The sequence below is a fragment of the Meles meles genome, chromosome 3 (assembly GCF_922984935.1).
Source record: "Meles meles chromosome 3, mMelMel3.1 paternal haplotype, whole genome shotgun sequence".
Lineage (NCBI taxonomy): Eukaryota > Metazoa > Chordata > Mammalia > Carnivora > Mustelidae > Meles > Meles meles.
The window spans coordinates 51,745,761-51,767,478 of record NC_060068.1 but is presented as its reverse complement, the minus strand read 5'-3'; the positions used below and the strand labels follow the sequence as shown (position 1 = coordinate 51,767,478).

General features: G+C 36.7%; 1 protein-coding gene across 3 annotated transcripts in view; it reads right to left on the bottom strand.

The window, feature by feature from the left end:
- Positions 1-1,622: 1,622 nt before the first annotated feature.
- Positions 1,623-21,718, bottom strand: part of PJA2 (praja ring finger ubiquitin ligase 2) — an 80,559-nt gene continuing 60,463 nt past the window's right edge. For all 3 annotated transcript variants that reach the window (XM_045999276.1, XM_045999279.1, XM_045999278.1), the window contains 4 exons: positions 21,107-21,218; positions 7,865-7,979; positions 7,336-7,457; positions 1,623-5,100 (listed from right to left, as the gene is read on the bottom strand). In XM_045999276.1, coding sequence (XP_045855232.1) covers positions 4,975-5,100; positions 7,336-7,457; positions 7,865-7,979; positions 21,107-21,218 — 475 coding nt within the window. In that variant the 3' untranslated portion in view covers positions 1,623-4,974. The remainder of the gene's footprint in view (positions 5,101-7,335; positions 7,458-7,864; positions 7,980-21,106; positions 21,219-21,718) is intronic.

The following is a 21,718-nucleotide window of genomic DNA, read 5'->3' as shown; positions in this document are numbered from 1 at the left end:
TCCTTATCAAATTCTAGGGCGGATTAATAAACAGATGGCATGTGAGCAGTTGGAAAAGGAGCTAGTGTCGTTTCACGGAGAATAAAGGCATTTCCAGCTAACTTCATTTCCTCTTGACTTAATAGATTAGCAGATTAGGCTACTTCCATAGACAGTGCAATCTGCTTGTCTGCCAAACATGATACAATTTCTTATGGTGTCCTTTTAGGGAAGATGAAGAACTATAAGCACATCAGTGATCAGCAGTTGCTTCAACAACCAGACCTAAAGTACTGATTAGCGGATCCAAGTCACCTGGAGCACAGCCTACGGTGGCATTCTCACTAGGGTCTGCATGCATTTCATCTTGTTATTTATCATTAACTTGAACAAAGCCACTAAATACTAAAGGCATGCTTCATCAAAACTGAAACAGACACAAGGCAGAGAAAGAATCAGAACTCCTTCCTAAGGACGTTTACAAGTTATAGCAAATAAGGACAAATGCAGTGCTTCAATTAGGTTATGGAGAAATTGTTCAAGTAATTTAAGGGATGGATTTGGCTTGCCAGCAATGCCTGTGAAGTTCAACAAGAGGTAACAGTAGGATATGTTTATCTAATGGTGATGGTAACAGATAACATCAACATATTCCAATCCTAACAGTCATGAGTCACTCCGACGTCGGCAATACAGTGTCTGGACCCTGCTGTCAGACACGGAAGAACGGTGTTTAGTGCTGAGCAGTGAATGTAAGAGAGGGATTGGAAGGACTAATGCCAGGTTGGGCTGGAATGGACAACATCTAAGAACGGAGAAAAATGTGAAATCTGAGGGAAGTTGTGAAGAGGTGACCACACTGAAGAGACAGGACCTTTCTGTCCAGTGTCACAAGTGTGCTATTTATAAACACATGTAGGTGACACGCTACTAACAATGAAACCCATCCCTTGTAGGAATGCTGAGTGGCTCTAACTCTGGAAGCAGGGGTTGGATAAAAATCACGTGACAATCAAAAGAGAATAGGGCATTAGAGAAGAGGTATGCCAACCCTGTCTCTAGCTCCAAGACTAGTTTTCTAGTACGTGTCTATTCTATTAAGTGGGAATCACAATTCTAAACATTCTAAAGCTTCTAAACAAAATGATTTGTTTTCTAATTTAATGTGTGCATAACCTATCAGCACTCAATTTACCCTTCGGATATAAGTGAAGACTTTGAACCCTTTGGAAGTCATGAGAAATCTTCTTCAACAGGTAGATTTGGTGACAGTCCTATGCCTGATCTGGAGGAAACCACTGAGGGAAGGTAGGCCTCTATCTGGGAACTCTGAGGGTTTCTGCAGTCCTGAGTCAGTGTGGAAATCAGGCTCTGCTGAACCCACAGGACTGCTGAGAACATTAGGCAGGAGAGGGCAGTGACTACTCCTTCAGAGTCCTTTCCAAAGTCCATCAACCACTTCCGTACAGCTGGGCTATCTGTTAGGGCCTTCTTAGGCCACAATTCAAGGACAATGAAATCATGTGCCCAGGAGACTATTCCAGACTTTCTTAATAGCTGTGTTCTTTGCCATTAATGCTAAATCCTCCAGGGGTTTAAATTATAGAAGTGATGTGACTGCACAATTAAATATTAGAAATGACCACTGAGTACATCCTGTTTATTGTTTATGATTTACACGGAAAATGATGGACTGGAGTTGTTGAACAATAAACCAATCATTACATTTAGACCTGGGCTTTTGAAAACTTGCATTCCATTTTAACAGTTCATATATATTTAACAGCTTATATATAAATTCAAATCACAAATAATCTTAAGAGTTAGTTAGCTCAGAGATAAACAATTAAGGAACACAATAGAAAACCACATGGATCTACCTTTAAATATCAGCATTCATATTACAAGTAAGAAGAAAACATTAAAAAAAAATAGAATTAGGTCAAGTCACTTAACATAGAGAAGAGAAACAATAATTTTATCAGTATTTATACTTATTCCTAATTTACCTTCATATATTCTTAATTTTCCAAAAGGATCCAAACAGTATTCAGAGAATCAAACAATATTTTGGTATCTGAACTTTTCCACTCCTGCTTATATTAACTTGTTACAATGAAAATCCTAGATTCTCAGTTTTCTTAAAAAAAATTTAAGCCAACTCTTATTCAACTTTTCTCCTTCACAGCAGCTGTTTATAGACAGTAGGGAGCCAAGAATGAAGGATAAAAACAGATGGAAAGCAAAAAGTACAACCGCTATCTTAAGTTCAGCTCTCAACACTACTGGTTGAGTTTGGAACCAAAACCTCTCAACAACTGGCATACAATAGCTAAATCTTAACAGGCAAAGAAGAAATATTTTCTTTGGGACAGCTGCTACTAGGAGAAGAAAACTGATGTCCCTTAATACTGCCTAAATATAACTGGGCGCCGGGGTGGCTCAGTGGGTTAAAGCCTCTGCTTTTGGCTCAGGTCATGAGAGTCCTGGGATCGAGCCCTGCATCGGGCTCTCGGGGAGCCTGCTTCTTCCCCTCTCTCTCTGCCTGCCTCTCTGCCTGCTTGTGATCTCTGTCTGTCGAATTTAAAAAAAAAAAAAAAAATCCTGCCTAAATATAATTTGTGGCTTTCTACAGACCAATCTGTAGCAATGTCAGTTTAACCAGTAAGCATCACAACTGATCAATATTACTTAAAGGAAACAAACAACAATAAAAAGAAAGAAAAAAAAATTAAAAATCACACTAGCCACAAAGTTCCACAATATACACATGAGAATTAAGTTTAATCTGATTTGACTCCTCGACACTAACTGATCGTCAATGAAATATGGTATGGAAAGATCACAGAGTAGAAAACAAGCAAAGATTAGTTTATACAACAGTGACTATATACATCAGAAGGAAAACATGCTAGCTAATGCAACATTAAGGCCTGAATGTAAGCATTTCCAAAGTCACAGAAGCCCCAAAGAACCCCTAAATTACAAAGTCACCACATTACATGCATGCAATGTTCAGTTTTGTTTTACCCATAAAAGGATACACAGTATTTTGCTGTAAATACCAGACACACATTTACAATATATGCAAAAATTAGAATGCAAGTGTTATGTTCCTTATAGTTAAGCCTCAAATGTGCCAACAGTGAAAATTCATTTAAGAACGGAGAAAAGAGATGGAATATAAATACTCAGAGAAATTACACAAATAAAATGTAATTTTGCATTTGGGAAGCCATATAAATATTCCTTTTATGTGTCCCAACTAAATTACCAATGTACTACTCAGATGGATGTACACTCGCTACATGCTTTACAATTTTACTTGCTCAAATGTGGTATTCTAACACCTATCATTCTCTGGTACTGATAGCAAATCACATCTGTAAGTTAAATATTATGTCCATCTTTGTACATATTTGCCTACTGGGTGTGATCACCTAAATGGAAAGCTATGCAATCTTATTTTGGGATTATATAATTATGGATGACCCTAAGGGCCAAATTTCCCATAAAAACAACTAAAGAAAGCTCATTTCCTCACTTTTCTAGAAGAATCTGAACGGAACTCTTTTGGAGGGCAAATCTGGGGTCAGGGTCTTCTTTTCTCTTTTAGAAAGGAAAGTAAGAAAGGAACCATGTTACATGTTCAGTTCTGTTCACAGTCAGTTAGATGATCACTCTACTCCTTTTTCACCCAGGGCTTAATTTGGTTTAATATGAAACAACCCATTTTTATTATTTATTTCCAGGTGAATAATTTTATCAAAATAAATTAGTGTAAAGAAACAAATGTACTATGAATAATCCTTATTCAGGAATACTTTAAAGAAATAAGTTATAACACAGGAAGGTTTAGATATGTTATAAAAAGATGTGGCCAAATCTGTCCTATACCCCATTAATTTTATGCTTTACACAAGTTGGTACAATTAACCTTCTAATTTTTTAAGGATCAGATTTCCTCTTGGGATACTATCGAATGAATGTTTAAAAACGTGATGCATGTTTTCAGATTTTCTAAAATATTTCTGAACCAAAATTACTTTAAACAAACTGTATCAAATATTTATAAATTTATAAACAAGCATATTTATAAATTTATAAATTAAAAAAACAACACTTATCTAAGAAATGTGCCATGAATGTTCTCAAGTCTAATTGTAACCAGGTAGAAAGGGAGAAATAAGGCCATCTAATTCACCTCATCATACCAAACACTGAGCACACTAGATTGTTCATAAGCTTTACTAACCTTACCTCAAGCACCAACCATAGTAAAACACTCATGCTTTGCTAACCTTACTTTAAGCACATCCACCATTAAGAAAAAGGGAAAAAAAAGTTATTTTACTATCTAACCATTCCAAGGGGATTACATTTAAGATCTTAACATTTTGTGACGTGTAAGCCACAATTTTGGCCTTTGTTTCGCATTCTAAAAAGTCCTAATTTTACACAAAGATGGAAGAGTAGACACCTTCCTAAAAAAACCACTCAGTATTATGAACCAAGAGGTTCTGATGTAGCAAAAGCAAAGCGACTAATGAAAAAGGCATGTTTTAGAATTCTTTTTATTTCCAATGAAACCAAATTTTACTACCGTTGTGATCACAGTCTTCACATTTGATGCAAATAGGAGAGTTTAATTATAATCACTTAGTGGCAGTACTTCAGACAAAACCAGTAATATATGCCACATACATGATTATTTCTTCTGGAGAGAGTTAACTGGTAAGCTTGACTTTACAATTAATACCAACATGTTCAACGAAAGAAAATGGATGCACTGCTTCAACATTCAGCTTGAAAATGTTTAGTACTTTCTGCAAACCTAAATTTAGTTTAGAAAGGTTAATATTCTTCTTTCTAAACTATGGTATAGACTATATATAGGATTTTAAATTTATTTATATATAATTATTTGCACATCAGATTGAGAAGGAATTTGCAGATTGACTTTTAGACATAGTGATCTCATTCAAGGGTTAAAGTTTAAGGGGCTTCTGCAGAGCTGTCAGCGGAAGGGGGGGCCTCCTGGTCAGGCTCAGAGGACGGAGCTGCCGATGCTTCGATGACAGCGGGTGGGAAGTGGCGGCGGCACACGGGGCACGTTCCCGACTGGAGGGGGAGAAAAACAAGGTCAGAGCCAAAGAAAAGGTATTAACTGCCACACAGTATCTTAGCAAGGAAAAAAAAAAAAAAAAAAAAAAAAAACCCCAAAGAAACAATGGTATCTGTTATCCTAAAATCAAATCAAATAACTTAAAAACAAAAACTGAATCAACTTCAAACCCACATAATCCAGAGAGGCAAAAGTGTGATGCTATTTCCTCTTTATCCCAATCAGATTCTAATTTCTTTGAGGGTGAACAGCGTCTCCTAGTAGTGTTTGTATCTTTCAGGTCAGTCATCTTTCACTCAGGATTAGTGGAGAGTCTACTACACTCCTTCCTCAGCGCTGTGGAATGTGAGCAAGGAGTCACAGCGCATGTCCTCACCTGAACTGAGTTAGTTTTTATATTTACTCCATGATGCTTACATTAGAGAAACCACAGACCTCATCAATTCACATATTTGTAACACCAAACCATCCCCCAGAATGGACTTCCCTTACATTGCCGAAGCCTCACTTAAGTGTGTGTCAAAACAGACTTCAGACCTCCTTCATTAGCCATATAACCCCTTTTTAAAAAGATATGGAGAGTTAAGTGCCTTCTAAATGATGAAAGAAATCAACGGTAGAACTAGGAAGAAAGATGGGACAGGGAAAACAGTCATACTGTGAGTACATCTTTGGACCAAAGATTATAGAGATGTGTCACCTGGTGACGATTATCCTCTTGAGAATATGTTTCTTCCCCCAAAGAGATAGCCTTGATAGAAATCATGCTGTTGAACAAAGATTTGTATCTTGGGGATCTTTTCCCCAGAGGAAAGGCTTTTTCTTGACGGAAAGAGACTGAGGAGATTATTACTTTGGGTTATAACCACGTCAATGATAATGCAAAGCTGTACAATATATAAAATGTTTATAATTCAAGGATTTGATTTAACAAGCATTCACTGTGCACCAGCCATATGGACTGAGCCTGAACAACATTTTAGTCAGATGAATGTGGTCTCAGTTAACCCCATACCAGCTGTGTAGCCCTGGATGAGTAACAATCACTGGAAAATGAATAAGGATATGTCCCAGGGTGTCCCAGAGTTATTGTGAGAATTAAATAAGAAAATATACAAGTCATCTACCAGTGCCTGACACATAGCAAGAACATTTAGATCCTTCTTAAGGCTTAGATACTTAATACGTGGGATTTTTAATACATGGGAATTTAAATAAAGGAGGTATGAAGGACAGAAACGGTGGAATTTAAGCTGGCCCTGCCTAGATCATCTAATCTTGCAGATGGCAGGGGAAAAACTACACCAGCTAAGCAAATATAAATAAATGTACACAGGAGTCAATGTGAACAGATGGGCTGGGGACTAGATCACAGAACGCCTTGACAGCCAAGAGAGAAATTTTAGATTTTACAACAGAATGGTGAACATTTCCACACTGGATCTTACAAAACTTAGGTAGAACTCTGACAACCATGAAGTGGCAGTAGAAGGGTAGCAACAGCAAAAAAAGCAAAAGGAAAGAAAGGAAAGGAGGAAGGAGAGGAGGAAGAAAGAAGGGAGAAAAGGAAGGGAATGGCTATAGGGAACAGAGGGAGTTATATCTCTAAGTACATAAGTTGTGAAAGAGATTTGGGAATTTCTACCTTACTGCCTATAAAAATACTTTGTGTAAAAACAGAGTTCAAAGAAGATTTAAATAAGACTCTTTCTTTTTTTTCTTAAGTAATTCAAATATAGTTAAAAATTATTGGGTAAATATTTAAGGAGAATATATATAGTTGGAATAGGAGGTTTCTTGTAGGTGATTACATATTTCTCATATACATTTTCCAAGACCTTGATTTATATTAGCAAAATATATGTATCTTATTACAGTACTTTGAGAGGTGCCAAAGGCTTTTTTTTTGCTTGTAATATTTTTGAAAACACAAATTTCAGAGATATGATTAAAGATCTACTAAGTTTATCCTAAAATGATTTCTTGATATTTAATCATTTCCAAAAGTGATTAAATATGCCAAGCAATTAGTGTTATCTATATTGTTTTTCAGAAATGTTAGTAGAGTAAAATAGTTTCACATTATCATTAAGTTGTAATCAATCTTTAACACTTAATTAAAAAGTACTATAGGTATATAGCTGAATAAAATAGGCTTAAAAGATACTATCATCACTTTCAGGAGGAACTATTAAAATATTAATTTCAAAAAAAGTAAAAATAAAACTCACCTTCTGTAGCCAAATTGAGACACAAGGTTTGTGAAAGAAATGGTGACAGGGAAGCTCTGTTGCTATATCATCCTTAATATACTCACTGCAACAGATTGGACAGCACTGCTCCTGACCAATTGCTGAAAATCAAAAATAATCTGATCAGTCCCACAGAGTTCAATTTTAATAAAACTGAAAACCAACGTATTAACGTATTATCACAGATGATACCTATGACAGACAGAAGAGCCATCTTTGAAAAAGTAATTGCCAAACATGTTTCTGTAATATATGACAATTTGGAACTTAATAAATACTGCTTTTGTAGAAAAGTTGGCTGGGGCACATTTGTTCCAGCCCTTAACAAATTAAATTGACTTAACAAATTAAAAATATTCTTCCATTAGGTGAAAGTTTGTCAGAATCTGGCTCCATAGAAAAACTAAGGAAAGTTTCTAGTGGTCACTATTTTACCTTTCAGGTACATTGGTAATATATGAAAACATGAAATGTGTTATCTGACATGAGAGATCAACTCTGCCCTTACCAGTGTGGTCTTCAAGAACTAGGGTCTCTGGAAGACCATCAATGCTTTCCTTACTGGCTGGTGGATTGGCCACCTCAACATCCACTGCCAGAGACTCTAAATGTGCCAGTGCAGTCTGAAAAAGAAGTCACAGCTCCTTGTTAGAAAACAACTTTAAAACAGTAATAAAAAACAATTTTTTAAGGTATCTTTCAAAATTATATGCACCACTAGTCTCTTCTGCTTCAGTCCCCTGCCCTTTCTGTCTCCTCCCAGAAGGAATCATCACCACACCAAAACATCAAAAAGTATCCAAAAAAGCACCGTACTTCTCACAAAAAACAACAAAAATCTATCTTGTCTCAAGAATCATCTACTTGCCCACCATATCTGTATCTTCAGAAGAGTGGTTACCTCTTCCAACTTACGAGTTCCTGTGTGAAAGCAATAACATGAAACAAAGTGAACACTTTTGGACAGGCTCAACATATGAAAGATAAAATGTGACCGAGGTTACCAGATGATGTTCAAGTTACAGAAGCAAACAAATAATGTATTTCTGAATGGCTGTATCTATCACTGGCAAAGAGTCAGCACACCCACATGACTATTTTTACTAATATTACTGGGTTATCTGAGATGTGAACTTTAATTAGGGGTTCAATGTCTATATAAATTTACCATTCTAACAAAGACGAAAGGAACAACAGATCATATAACATCTTAGTATAATCCTTCTGTGGCTTGATTAGCCCTTCTGGCTACAATTAGAACTACAGGTAGGACTTAAATTCATGGGATCCAAAAGGTAGAAACCCAAACACCCATCAACAGATAAACGGATAAACAAAATATGGTTGGTAAAGTGTACAGTCAAATTCAGAGTACTTTGATACTATAATATAATGTGTCAACTGCTTTATTCTAGTATAAAGGTTAAAGGAAAAGAGTTATCACTACAGCAATAATAATTTGTTAATAATATACAATATAAAAAGAGGTAAACTGTAACATCAAATACATAAGAGGGAGGAATAAAAGTAGAGGTTTTTTTTTTTTAAGATTTTATTTATTTATTTGACAGACAGAGGTCACAAGCAGACAGAGAGGCAGGCAGAGAGAGGGAGGAAGCAGGCTCTCTGCCGAGCAGAGAGCCTGATGTGGGGCTCGATCCCAGGACCCTTAGACTACGACCTGAGCCGAAGGCAAAGGCTTAACCCACTGAGCCACCCAGGCACCCCAAAAGTAGAGTTTTTGTATGTAATATAAGTTTAGTTGTTATACCATAAAGTAGAGTGTTAAGATATTTTACATAACCCTCATGGTTATCACAAAGCACAAATCTATGTTAGATTCACATAAGACAGAGAAAGGTAAATTAAACAATACCACTACGGAAAATCATGTCACAAAAGAAGGCAGCAAGAGAGGGAGGAAGGAAAAAGAGAACTGAAAAGTAACTAGACAACAACTAGTAAGACGGTGTAAGTAAAGTCCTTACTTACGAACAATTATTCTAAATGTAAATAGACCAAATTCTCTACGCAAAAGGCAGAAAGTAGCTGGCTGGATTGAAAAAGCAAGACCCAACTATACGCTGCCTATAAGAGAACCACTTCAGCTTTAAGGACACACAGGCTCAACGTAGAGAGACGGAAAAAGATATTCCATGCAAACAGAAACCAAAGACAGCAGGGGTAGCTACACCTGTAACAGAAAAAATAGACTTCAGGCCAACAATGGTTAACAAGTGACCAGGTTATTTTTTTAATGATAAAGGGTCAATTCATCAAGATGATAAAATAATGACAAATAAATATGCACCCAATATTAGAGCACCTAAGTATATTATGCAACTAAAAGTAGATCTGAAGTGAGATTACACAACAATGAATAATATTAGGGTACTTTAATACCTAACTTTACAGAATGGATCATCCAGATAGAAAATGAGAAATAAACCATTAGACCTGAACTACACTTCAGCTAAAACAGATCTAAGAATATACAAAAATTTCCACATAACAGCAAAAGACTACACATTCTTCTCAAGTGCACATAAAACCTTCTCTAAAAATGGAAGGTTACAAAACAAGGTTAGCAAATTTAAGAAGACTGAAATTATACCTTTCTTTCTGACCAAAATGGCAAGAAACAAAAAAATCAACAACAGAAAGAAAATGGGAAAATTTACAAATATGTGAAAATTAAAAAACACATTCCTGAAAAAACCAATGGGTCAAAGAAGAAATTGAAAGATATCTTGAAATAAAAGCAAATGGAAACAATAGCATGTCAAAACCTACAGGATGATGCAAAGGCAGTTCAGAGAGGGAAGTTTATAGTGAAAAATGCCTAAATATGCTACATATTAAAAAAAAATACCTCAAATCGGGGGTGCCTGGGTGGCTCAGTGGGTTAAGGCCTCTGCCTTTCGCTCAGGTCATGATCCCAGGGTCCTGGGATCGAGCCCCGCATCGGGCTCTCTGCTTGGCAGGGAGCCTGCTTCCTCCTCTCTCTCTCTCTGCCTGCCTCTCTCCCTACTTGTGATCTCTGTCAAATAAATAAATAAAATCTTTAAAAAAGAAATACCTCAAATAAACGATCTAACTTTACAACTCAAGGAAACAGAAAATGAAGAACAAAGTCAAAAGTTGGCAGAAATTAGAGCAGAAATAAATGAAACAGAAATCAGAAAAATATAAAATATCAACAAAACTAAAATGCTAAATCTTTAGTTAGACTAAGAAAAAAAGAAGAGGCTCAAATAAAATTAGAAATGAAAGAAGATGTTATAGCTGATACTACAAAAATACAAATGATCATAGGAGACTACCACGAATAATTATACACCAACAAACTGGATAACCTGTAAGAAATGGGTAGATTCCTAGAAACGCACACAACCTGCTGACATCAAGAAGTAACAGAAAATCTGAACAGACTAACATAAGCAAGAATATTGAATCAGTAGTCAAAAATTCCCCCCCCCCCCCCCGCCAGGGGCGCCTGGGTGGCTCAGTGGGTTAAAGCCTCTGCCTTCAGCTCAGGTCATGGTCTCAAAGTCCTGGGATCGAGCCCCGCATCAGGATCTCTGCTCAGCAGGAAGCCTGCTTCCCTTCCTCTCTCTCTCTCTCTGCCTGCCTCTCTGCCTACTTGTGATCTTTCTGTCAAATAAATAAATAAAATCTTAAAAAAAAAAAAAAATCCCCCCCCCCCCACAAAAGCTCAGGATCAGATGGTTTCCCTGGACAATCCTATCAAACATTTAATGAATTAAAAGCCAATCCTTTTCAAGCTCTTCCAAAAAAATGAGAAAGAGGGAACACCCTCAAATTCACTGTTTAGAGCCAGCATTATCCTGATGCCAAAGTCAGATTAGACATAAGAAAAGAAAATTAAAGTCCAATCACCCTGATGAACATAGATGCAAAAATCCTCAACTAAATACGTGCAAGCTGAACTCAACAGCACCTGAAAAGGTTCACACACCACAATTAAGTGGGATTTATCCCTGGATGCAAGAATGGTTGCAACATATGCAAGTCAATAAATGTAGTATTACAGAGTAAAGATAAATATCATATGATTATCTTAATAAACACAGAAAAAAACATTTGACAAAACTATCATTCTTTCACAATAGAAGCTCTCAACAAATTAGGTACAGAAGGAACATACCTCAACGTAATTAAGGTATCCATATATGACAAGACCACAGCGAATATCATAATCAACAGTGAGAGGCTAAATGCTTTTAAGATCAAGAACAAGATAAGGGTGGCCCAATCTCAGCACTCCTATTCAATACCATACTGAAAGTCCTAGCCAGAGCAATCAGTCAAGAAAAAGGAATAAAAGGCATCCAAATTGGAAAGGTGCAAGTAAAACTGTCTTTGTAGATGTCATCTTTTATGTAGCAAATCCCAAAGACTCCACCAAAAAGTTGTTTGGACTAATCAACAAATTCAGAGAAGCTGTATGGTATAAAGTCAAGATACAGAAATCAGCTGTGTTTCTGTACACTAGCAAAGAAATGTCTGAAAAAGAGATAAAACAATCCCAATCACAATGCATCAAAAGCAATAAAGTACTTAGGAATAAACCAAGAAGGTGAAAGATTCCATTTACTGAAAACTGAAAGACGAAAGAGAATGAAGATATAATGGAAAGATATTCCATGTTAAGGAACTGGAAGAATTAGTATTAAAATGTCCACACTACCCAAAGCAATCTACAGATTTAATGCAATTTCTTTCAAAATTCCAATGGCATTTTTGACAGAAATAGAAAAAAAAATTCCTAAAATTTGTATGGAACCACTAAGGCCCTGAATGGCCAAAGCAAAGAACAAAGCTGGGGGTATCACACTTTCTCATTTCAAACTATACTACAAAATTGCAGTAATCGAAAACAGTTTGGTAGTGGCATAAAAACACTTAGACCTGTGGAACAGAATCAAGAACCCAGAAATAAATACTGGCATATATGGACAATTAATATTTTTGACAAGGGAGCCAGGAATTTTCACTGGGGAAAGGATAATGGCTTTAATAAATGATACTGGAAAAACAGATAATCACACACAGAAGGATAACTGCATATATAAACTGTATCACTACCTTAACACCACTCACAAAAATTAACTCCACATGGACTAAGGACTTTTTAAACATAAGACCTGAAACCATAAAATTTCTAGAAGAACACACTGGTCCTTGACACTGATCTTGCCAATGATTTTTTGAGTATGACAACAAAGGCACAGCAACAAAAGCAAAAATAACTAAATGGACTACATTAGATTAAAAAGCTTCTGCATATCAAAAGAAACCACTAACAAATGAAAAATCAAACTACAGAGTGGAGGAAAATATTTACGAATCATATATCTGATAAGACATTGATACCTGAAACATAAAAGGAACTCTTACAACTCAGTAAAAAAGAAACCAAAACCAAAACCAAAAACTGACTTAAAAATGGGTAGAGGAAATGAGCAGATATTTTCCCAAAGAAGACATACAAACAAGTAAGTACATAAAAAGATACTCAACATCACTAATCATCAGAGAAATGCAAACCAGAATCACAATGAAGTTATCACTTCACAAGGGTTAACAATGGCTATCACCAGAAAGACAAGAAAGAACAAGTATTGGCAAAGATGTGGAAATAAGGGAACCCCTTGGGAACTTTTGGTGAGAATATAAGTCATCATGAGAAACAGTATAAAAGTTCCTCCAGGGGTGCCTGGGTGGCTCAGGGGGTTAAAGCCTCTGCCTTCAGCTCAGGTCATGATCCCAGGGTCCTGGGATTGAGCCCCGCATCGGGCTCTCTGCTTGACAGGGAGCCTGCTTCCTCCTCTCTCCGTCTGCCTCTCTGCCTGCTTGTGATCTCTGTCTGTCAAATAAATAAATAAAAATTAAAAAAAAAAAAAAGTTCCTCCAAAAATTAACAGAACTACCATATGATCCAACAATTTCACTTTTGAGTATACATCTAAAGAAAATGAAGTCAGGATCTTGGAGCGATATCTGTACTCCCATGTTCACTGCAGTATTATTCACAATAGCCAAGATATGGAAATAACCTAAATGTCCATCAATAGATGAACAGATAAAGATGAGGTACCTATATATACACACTGGAATATTATTCAGCCATAAGAAAGAAAAAATTCCTGCTAACTGAAATATGTCAGACTGAGAACATAAGTACCCAATCATATAATTTACAGGTGGAATCTAAAAAACCTGAACTCAAAGAAACAGAGAGTAGAATGGTGAGGAGTAGGGGAAGCAGGGAAATGGTGGCCAGAGGGTACAAACTTCCAGTTATAAGATCAATAAATTCTGGGGGTCTATGCAAACGGGGTGATATAATTAACAATACTGTATTATATACATGAAAGTTGCTGAGAGTAAAAATCTCAAATGTTCTTGCCGCAAGAGAAATGGAAATTACGTGAGGTGATGCAGGTGTTAAGTAACCCTACAGTGATAATCATTTTGTTCAATGTAAGTGTATCAAACCAACACCTTGTACACCTTAAACTTATAAAATGTTGTATGTCACTATACCTCAATAAAGCCAAGAAAAATGTGGTATATACATACAATGAAATACTACTGGGCTTTCAAAAGCAAATTCTGACACATGCCACAACACGGATGAACCTTTAAAGCATATGCTGAGTGAAATAACTGGTCACAGAAGGATAAATACAGATGCCACTTAAACGAGGTACCAAAAGTAGTAAAACTCAGAGACATAAGTAGAATGGTAGTTGCCACGGATTGGGGAGAGGAAGGAGCAGGGAGTTACTGTTTACAATGTACTTAATGTTAATGCTACTTAACTGTATACTAAATAATGGTTAGGTAATTTTACATTATGTGTATGTTACCACAATAAAAAGGAAGCTGGGCCTCCCATGTAGGAAGATTCTACCTGACAGTTAACATTGCCCTCTCTTGGATGGCAGACATAACCATTTGTATACTCTTCAGGATTTAGCCTGGAAAAATCTCACAATGAATTATGTCTTTCCAAAAAGAATTTGAGGTAACTTATAACAGACGATATGGCCAAGGCCTAAGCAAAGTCAGAACAAAGAAAAGGAGAAAGCAAAAAAGGTTCATCATAAGAGTTAGTAAATACACCTAATAATTCTGAGCACCAATTTGACTTTGAGTTTGCAGAGACTGCAAAAAGAAAAACAATGTGCCAGAAAAGGAATTACTGACTCTTAGCTCCAAATTCACCTTACATTTCTGTCTGTTAAAATAGATCTGGGCCTTCTGAATATTTTTCCCTTGTTGGCCAACATGACCTTAGGTTTTGTCAGTAGAGGGCTCTGGCGAGATCTCACAGAAGTACTTTGCTTCTTGGTTCTAGTGGGCTTGCTGGGCAGGCCCCTGTAGTGTGGAAGTGTTTCCTATGGTGGGCTTCTGTGTCACAGATGGCTTCTCCAGCACGAGGCACCTCTAGCGCCGGTGGCTTCTCCATCGCCTGGCTCCAGAAGCACATGTCATTTCTCCAGCGCCTGACAGATACTGTATAAGGTAGCCAGCAGATTCCCGTGGCACCTATCTTGGGAGGCTTTGCAGCAGTGTGCTTCCAGTTAGTCACGTCCTTGTAAACAGTATCTCTAGCACTCTAGAAGGCGGATTTCCAGCAAGTTCTGCCAGCAGAGTAGCATAAGCACTTCTCTAAGAGCCACAGCTGTGCCCTCCCAACACCCTGGATCTCGGCCCTAGGCGGAGGTGGGGGTGGGGTGTGTGTGCTCTTCCTAAGGTTATTCCTTAAATCTGCTATTCCTGCTTCTGGCCAACAGAAATGAAATGTTATCAATACAAAGCCTGATTACAAATAATCACATTAATCACAATCAAACTACCACTGGGGTCTACTGCAATGAAGTGCCAACTAATACATGTGTCTTGGGAGCCCAGGTGCCTGCTGCACTTGACCTTATGGCAATAATGATGACTGTAAAATCTAATGTGGGATGAGATCCTTTAGAGTGTCCCTGCTCACATACGAAGAGAAAAGACAAACTCAGGGCCACTAACTCTCAGAGCAAGGTACTGTGTAAGAACCACAGTTTCCATTGTAGCCCTAGAACAAATACCTTATCTCTGAAAATCAAACACAAAACTGTGTGAACTGCTAAATTAAAATGAGAGTTTAATTCTGTCTTGTCAAGTTTCTTAAAAGTTCTGTCACTGACTGGCTTAATCAGGATTCTGATACTTAAAATGGGAACACCTGGTTGGACTCAGTGGAAACAGACTATTTTGAATTCCCAAGTCACTCAGAGCCTCCTTCTCCCAGTAGAAGTAGCAGCATACCTTCCACAGACCAGCTTTTCTCATCTTGAGAATCCTGTGATAATCTCGCTTGGAGTGTATATCTCTTATTACTTCTATGCCCAACAGTGAATTATCGAAAACAACATCATCCAAAAAAAGGGCAGGATGATCAAGAACACATACTCTTCAGGAATGTAGGTTTAGGTCATTTCATCAGGTAAAGATTCCTAACCCGCTGAGATTCTTGCTGAAGGCACACAAAATATGGAATGGGTTACTGAAGCAGGAAACCACAGCTATCAACTATAGCCTGCGACCAAATATAAAAACAAGGACTAGTAGGCTTTGCTATTTTCTATGAGCTTGTTATGTGTTTATTTGTATCTGCTAACCATTTTCTTTTTCCTTCCCATTTTTATTTCATATAGCAGTTAACTTTGCAACTTAATCTTTATATAAGAGAATGTTCAATGTGACTGACTGAATTTGTAGAGTAATTAATATTCAGTGATGGAAATAATGACCCTTGGGAGTCTGCTCATCTGTTCATTCTTGAGAAAGGGTGAAAACCTCTCCGCTCATCTGTTCATTCTTGAGAAAGGGTGAAAACCTCTCCATTTTAAGAATAGGTGTATGTCGTTTGGTGGAAGAGTTGCACTGCTGTTGAAAGGAGCTCAAATGCGTGTAGAAAGGTGTATGGGATCCAACTGGACTGTTCTCCAGTTATTACTGCTCCTCAAATCCAAGTTCACTGTTTTTGTCAGCTCTGTGAAAATGGATTTGGGCTATTTAAGTATTTTCCTCTGATAGCTGTCACACTGTTAATTAAGCTTTGTTCATAGAAGATGCTGCAGAGACACTGCAGAAGGAAAAGGGCTTTGTTTCTAATCCCAGTGGGTCTACTTGACACAGGCTTCCATGGCATGCGTGGTTCTCTCCAGCAGCAGACTTTGGCAATGCCCACAGCTTCTCCAGCAACTAGCTCTTGTAATGCATGCTGCCAGCAGCACTCAGGGGCCAGCAGCTCCCCCAGCATCCACCTTGGACAGTTCTGTAGCAGACTGCTTCCAGTTAGACATCTCCCTATAAATAGCCTTCCCCGGCAGCACCCCAGGGCTGATTTGCAGCAAGTTCTGCCAGTGCAGCACTAGACTTCTCTGCCATTCAGCAAGTCACAGCTGTGCCAACTCCATCAAACTCCCAGCCCTGGAGTGGAGTGCGGACTCTTTCTTAGGTGATCTGAGCCCAACATGTGGTGGCCATTCCTTGTATGTGCTTTTTCTATATTCTTTAGAAATATCTTTATTTCTTACTAAGTAAATCCTGATTACTCTAATCACCAATTATAGTTAACAATTCTTTATATTAAACTTCCCCATCAGGAAACAGAAAATGGAAAGTAATAGCCTATTACTTGTCCCTTCTTTCTCATGTAACTATAATCATGAATCTCCTCCAATTCCCTGCGCACTTCTCAAGACAAAATGCAAGAATTCATATGTACTAGTACCATACGTTAAAAAAAAAAAAAAAAAAAGGAAGGGGGATACTATTTAAAGCAAGTTCCATTTTTGGTTAAGATACTTATGCTTTGATACATGTTTGTCTCTGTAGGTTCATTATCCCTTGATGATGATTATCCGCCCATTTGCAGTGCTAATACATACCTGGAATTTCACCATTTGTAAAAATAATTTATTGGCTTGGTACGGACAAATACTTAAGGTGATCTGGAGTCACTATAAGTAACAAGAGTAAGAGAGACTCCTTTAAAACCACTGCTATGAAAATCCATAAAAATACAAAAATCTATCTACACCTCAAGCAGTATAATATATTTTTGTAAGTTAGTCCAAACGTCAGAAAGACAACAAAATAGACTACACAGCACAACTGGAATATACTTAGGTTTAAAGTAGCATAATCCTTTGTCAGTACAAAATCTGGTTTTTAAAGAATAAAACACTAGTTTTGAAAGAATGAAGATTTGTCACAAGTGATTTAATACTGATTTTTGAATGATAATTGAATCCAGATTGGCCAGATGATTACCACCTGTTTGACTGATTTGACTAGATTTTCAATACAGCCATTTACTGAGAACTTACACTGCACCAGCTATTTTACTATGTGCTTTAACATAATGTCGAAATAATCCATAAGGTAAATTTTATTATTCCCATTTTGTAGATGAGGACCTCAAACTTGAGGAGGTTAAATGAATGGTGCAAGGTCACACAGTCTAAATAAATCCATCTAACTCAAAAGCACATGCTCTTCCCTCATGAACTACTTTCTTAAGGCTGATAACGCAGTATATATGAGGTGCTCTGTAAGTGTGTAAAGACTTTCCAGGGGCCCATGGGCGTGGAGAGTCTTAAAAGACTCAATTTCAATTCAATTAACTTTCTTTCATAATCTTTCTTCAAACCGATCTGCCTAAAAATATACCTGCAGTCAAACTATCATTGCTGGTTCTACGTTTCCATATTCCTTTTTATATTAATCTTCTCTCACCTTATAAATAAAAGCATACTTCTCACCCATTCAAAGGGGCAATATGAAATACTGGGGTCAAACTGAAGTAATGACTGAGTAACTTTTTTTTTTTTTTTTTGAAGACAGATCACAAGTAGGCAGAGAGAGAGAGAGAGAGAAAGAGAGAGGAGGAAGTAGGCTCCCCACCGAGCAGAGAGCCTGATGCGGGGCTCGATCCCAGGATTCTGGGATCATGACCTGAGCCAAAGGCAGAGACATTAACCCACTGAGCCACCCAGAAACCCCTTGAGTAACATTTTTGTAGGTAGGCTCCAGTCACCTGCTTTCAAGAAAACTGGAGGATCTATTTAATCTGTCAAGTTGATGTGACTCGGGCAAATTGCTCAGAAAAACTAAATGACATTACTATGATAAACTCCTTCCATTCCCACCAATTTATTATGTGAACGAGGTTTCTCAAGCTTACATTCATAAAGATGAAAAACAAAACTGATGTTGAACTATATCTCATTTTAGGACTACATAAAATTTAATAAGGAAGGAAATTAAGAAATACATTTCTGGTAAAATTTTACTTTATGTTTCAATATTTGTCAACATTTATAAATTTGTTTTTGATCAGCTGGATGCCATAATCAATTTTAACTCAATCTAAACCAATTTTGTGTATTTAAATTCTTTTTTTAAGATTTTATTTATTTATTTGACAGAAATCGCAAGTAGGTAGAGAGGCAGGCAGAGAGAGAGGAGGAAGCAGGCTCCCTGCCGAGTACAGAGCCCAGTGTGGGGTTTGATCCCAGGACGCTGGGATCATGACCTGAGCCGAAGGCAGAGGTTTTAACCCACTGAGCCACCCAAACATCTTGAACATGTTTTTATTGCAAAAAGATATGATAGGGTAAAGAAAACTGTTTAGGGTTTATGTTAAAAAAATTTTAGATGTCAACATAAATGTGCAAAGGGAAATATTTTTTTTCCAAAACTGGTTTGGAATAAAAAGCTTTATCATCATTGTATCAAACAGTTAAAGATCTTAAATACTTCATCCTGTTCGCACCCAAATTTGAGACAAGATAGGAGACACATGTTTATTGTCAATATTTTCACCAAAGCCTCTATCTGGAAAAACAGATCAGTCTGGTATTAGGAAAATAACAGAAATGAAAACAACCAGTGCCGCAAAGAGATCAGGTTGCTTGAGAAAAAAACAAAAGCACACAGTTTGTCTTTTTAGTTGTTGCTGTTTCATTTAAAGACCACTGTTAAATTTAAAAGGAAAAATCATAAATTATTTCAGATGTTATTATAATTTATAATAATATAAATTATAAATTATTTCATGATTAAATAACTGGATACTAGACATAGAAAAAGAAAGATTTCTAGAATGGTAAGAAGACTGAACTGTATTCATTGTCAACTAAATTAAAATAAAATAAAGCTGAGCATTAAAGCTGAAGAAGCTGTTAAACTGTAGTGAAGGGAGACACTTAACACCATCAGTCAGAAGCAGGAGGACAGATAGGTTAGAATGAGCTGTCACTGGGTTCCCTAAGAGCATCAGCCAACACTGTGGAGACTGTAAGTTCCCTGGACACACTATGTTTCTTCTTAACTCTTTGTTTGCCCGCTCTGCTAGTGCTTCTACACAGTATGACCAATCTTCAAGCTGCTTCTTTCGAGAAGCCAATCAAATGTCACATTTCCTACTGGTAACAAATAATAAAACTTCTAATTCTCAAGATTTCTTTTTAAAGATATCTCTATGCTGCAGGAAATCATAAGCCACTAGCATACTAATGGGAAAAACTGTTTAAGAACTATGAAACCAGACTCTAGGATATATATATTCCATTGTAGTCACTTAAAATTACTGAACTCAAGGAAGTCAATGATCCTTGATCTTTACATATTCTATTTCTGATACAAGCTATTACACTGTGCCACTATTTCATGTGTTGGACTCTAGTAAGGCAAGAAATAGTACACAGTATTCCTGCTATGGTTACTTTAAAAAAAGAGATACCAAACAAAACATATAACTGATCAACGATCTCTATGGAAGATTACACAAGATGTAAAAAAAAAAAAAAAGTGATGCCAAAGCAGACCTATCTTAAAGTGTGTGTATGATGTAGATAGATAGGTCGGTCTATCTACCCAACCACCTACCTACTGTCTAATTTATGAGTCTAAATTAGACTTTCTAACCTCAGAAAATTTCAAGATAAGATGCTGTTAAGTCTCTGGAAGTTGTCTCATTCATTTCTGTTCTCTCACTTTTGACTGATTCACATTATTTTTCTACTTTGGAAATCACTTCAGAAATAGCAATTTGAAGAAAGACTTTTAATAATGAAATCCACTAGTGCAGTGGAAGTTTCCAAACATGAAAAGTTTGGGCTTCTGGCCTTATGCAAATACAATTACAAGTAAGTATTTGTGTTTTAGTCAAGTAAGGAAAAGAAGGCAAGACAAAATTATGTGCCACACTTAAATTTAAGTATATACGTGTATGGAGATAATGGGAGTAAAATTTCTAACTTTGTTAAGTGGCATTAGAAGCCATGAGGATAAAGAAAGAGAAGTGATTTGTAATATATCCTTAGAGATTGTCAATTTCATTTCACAAATATCCTTGTGTGTGTGTATAAAATATTCAGATTCACAAACCCCGATAATTCAATAAAGGAAAAATGTATTTTCTAAATGTAAGCAAAACATTTTCTATTCTGCACTAACTAGGAAATACTGCAAATTACAGGCAAATTGGCAGAATGTCTAGAGTAATTTATGTACACATACTAGTGGCAATCACTATTCGGTAAGTGTTATGGACGAAAAACTATTCACCTTTTCCTAAAAGCAGTTATAAAAACCTTCAATTTTTATTATTTTGCATCCCACCGACTTAAACTATGGGCATCGGTGTGAGTCGCTAAAATACCTCCATAGCCTGGGCTAAGCGTTCTTCCAATGCCATGTAGGTGAGGAACTGAGGATCCACATAAGAAATCGCTTCAGCAACTCCTAGTCCATCTGCAAAACCGTCAAACAGGCTGGGGAAAAAAAAATACAAACATGATTTGGGAAATCTTTATGAAGACATAATTATATTAGCACACCAATAGTATAAGCAGAAAACATTAAATATTTTAATGATATTTTAATATAAAAATATTTTAAAATAAACAAAATATTTTAATAGAAATTTTGTGTGATAAGGGGCAGGAAGAACTCAACAGAAAAGTAAAATACTAAGCATAAGAAGTTAGAATACCACTATCTCTCCCAATAAGCTGCCATATTCATGACATAGAATTTATAGGAAAATTCTATGTTTCTAGTTCTAAACTCCAGGGATGGCTTAGGGCAGGGATAAAGGTAGTACTTTTCCCTCCTATCTTTCTCATATATTTCCCTTTCTGTTCCTTTGAACTGCCAACCTAAATTTACATGAGATCATGGTAAAGACACTTACTGCATTTATTTCAATTCTATCTTAGTCAAAGCCTCTTTTTCTTTTCTCACCTTTTATTGCTTCATTACTGAGGCCTTA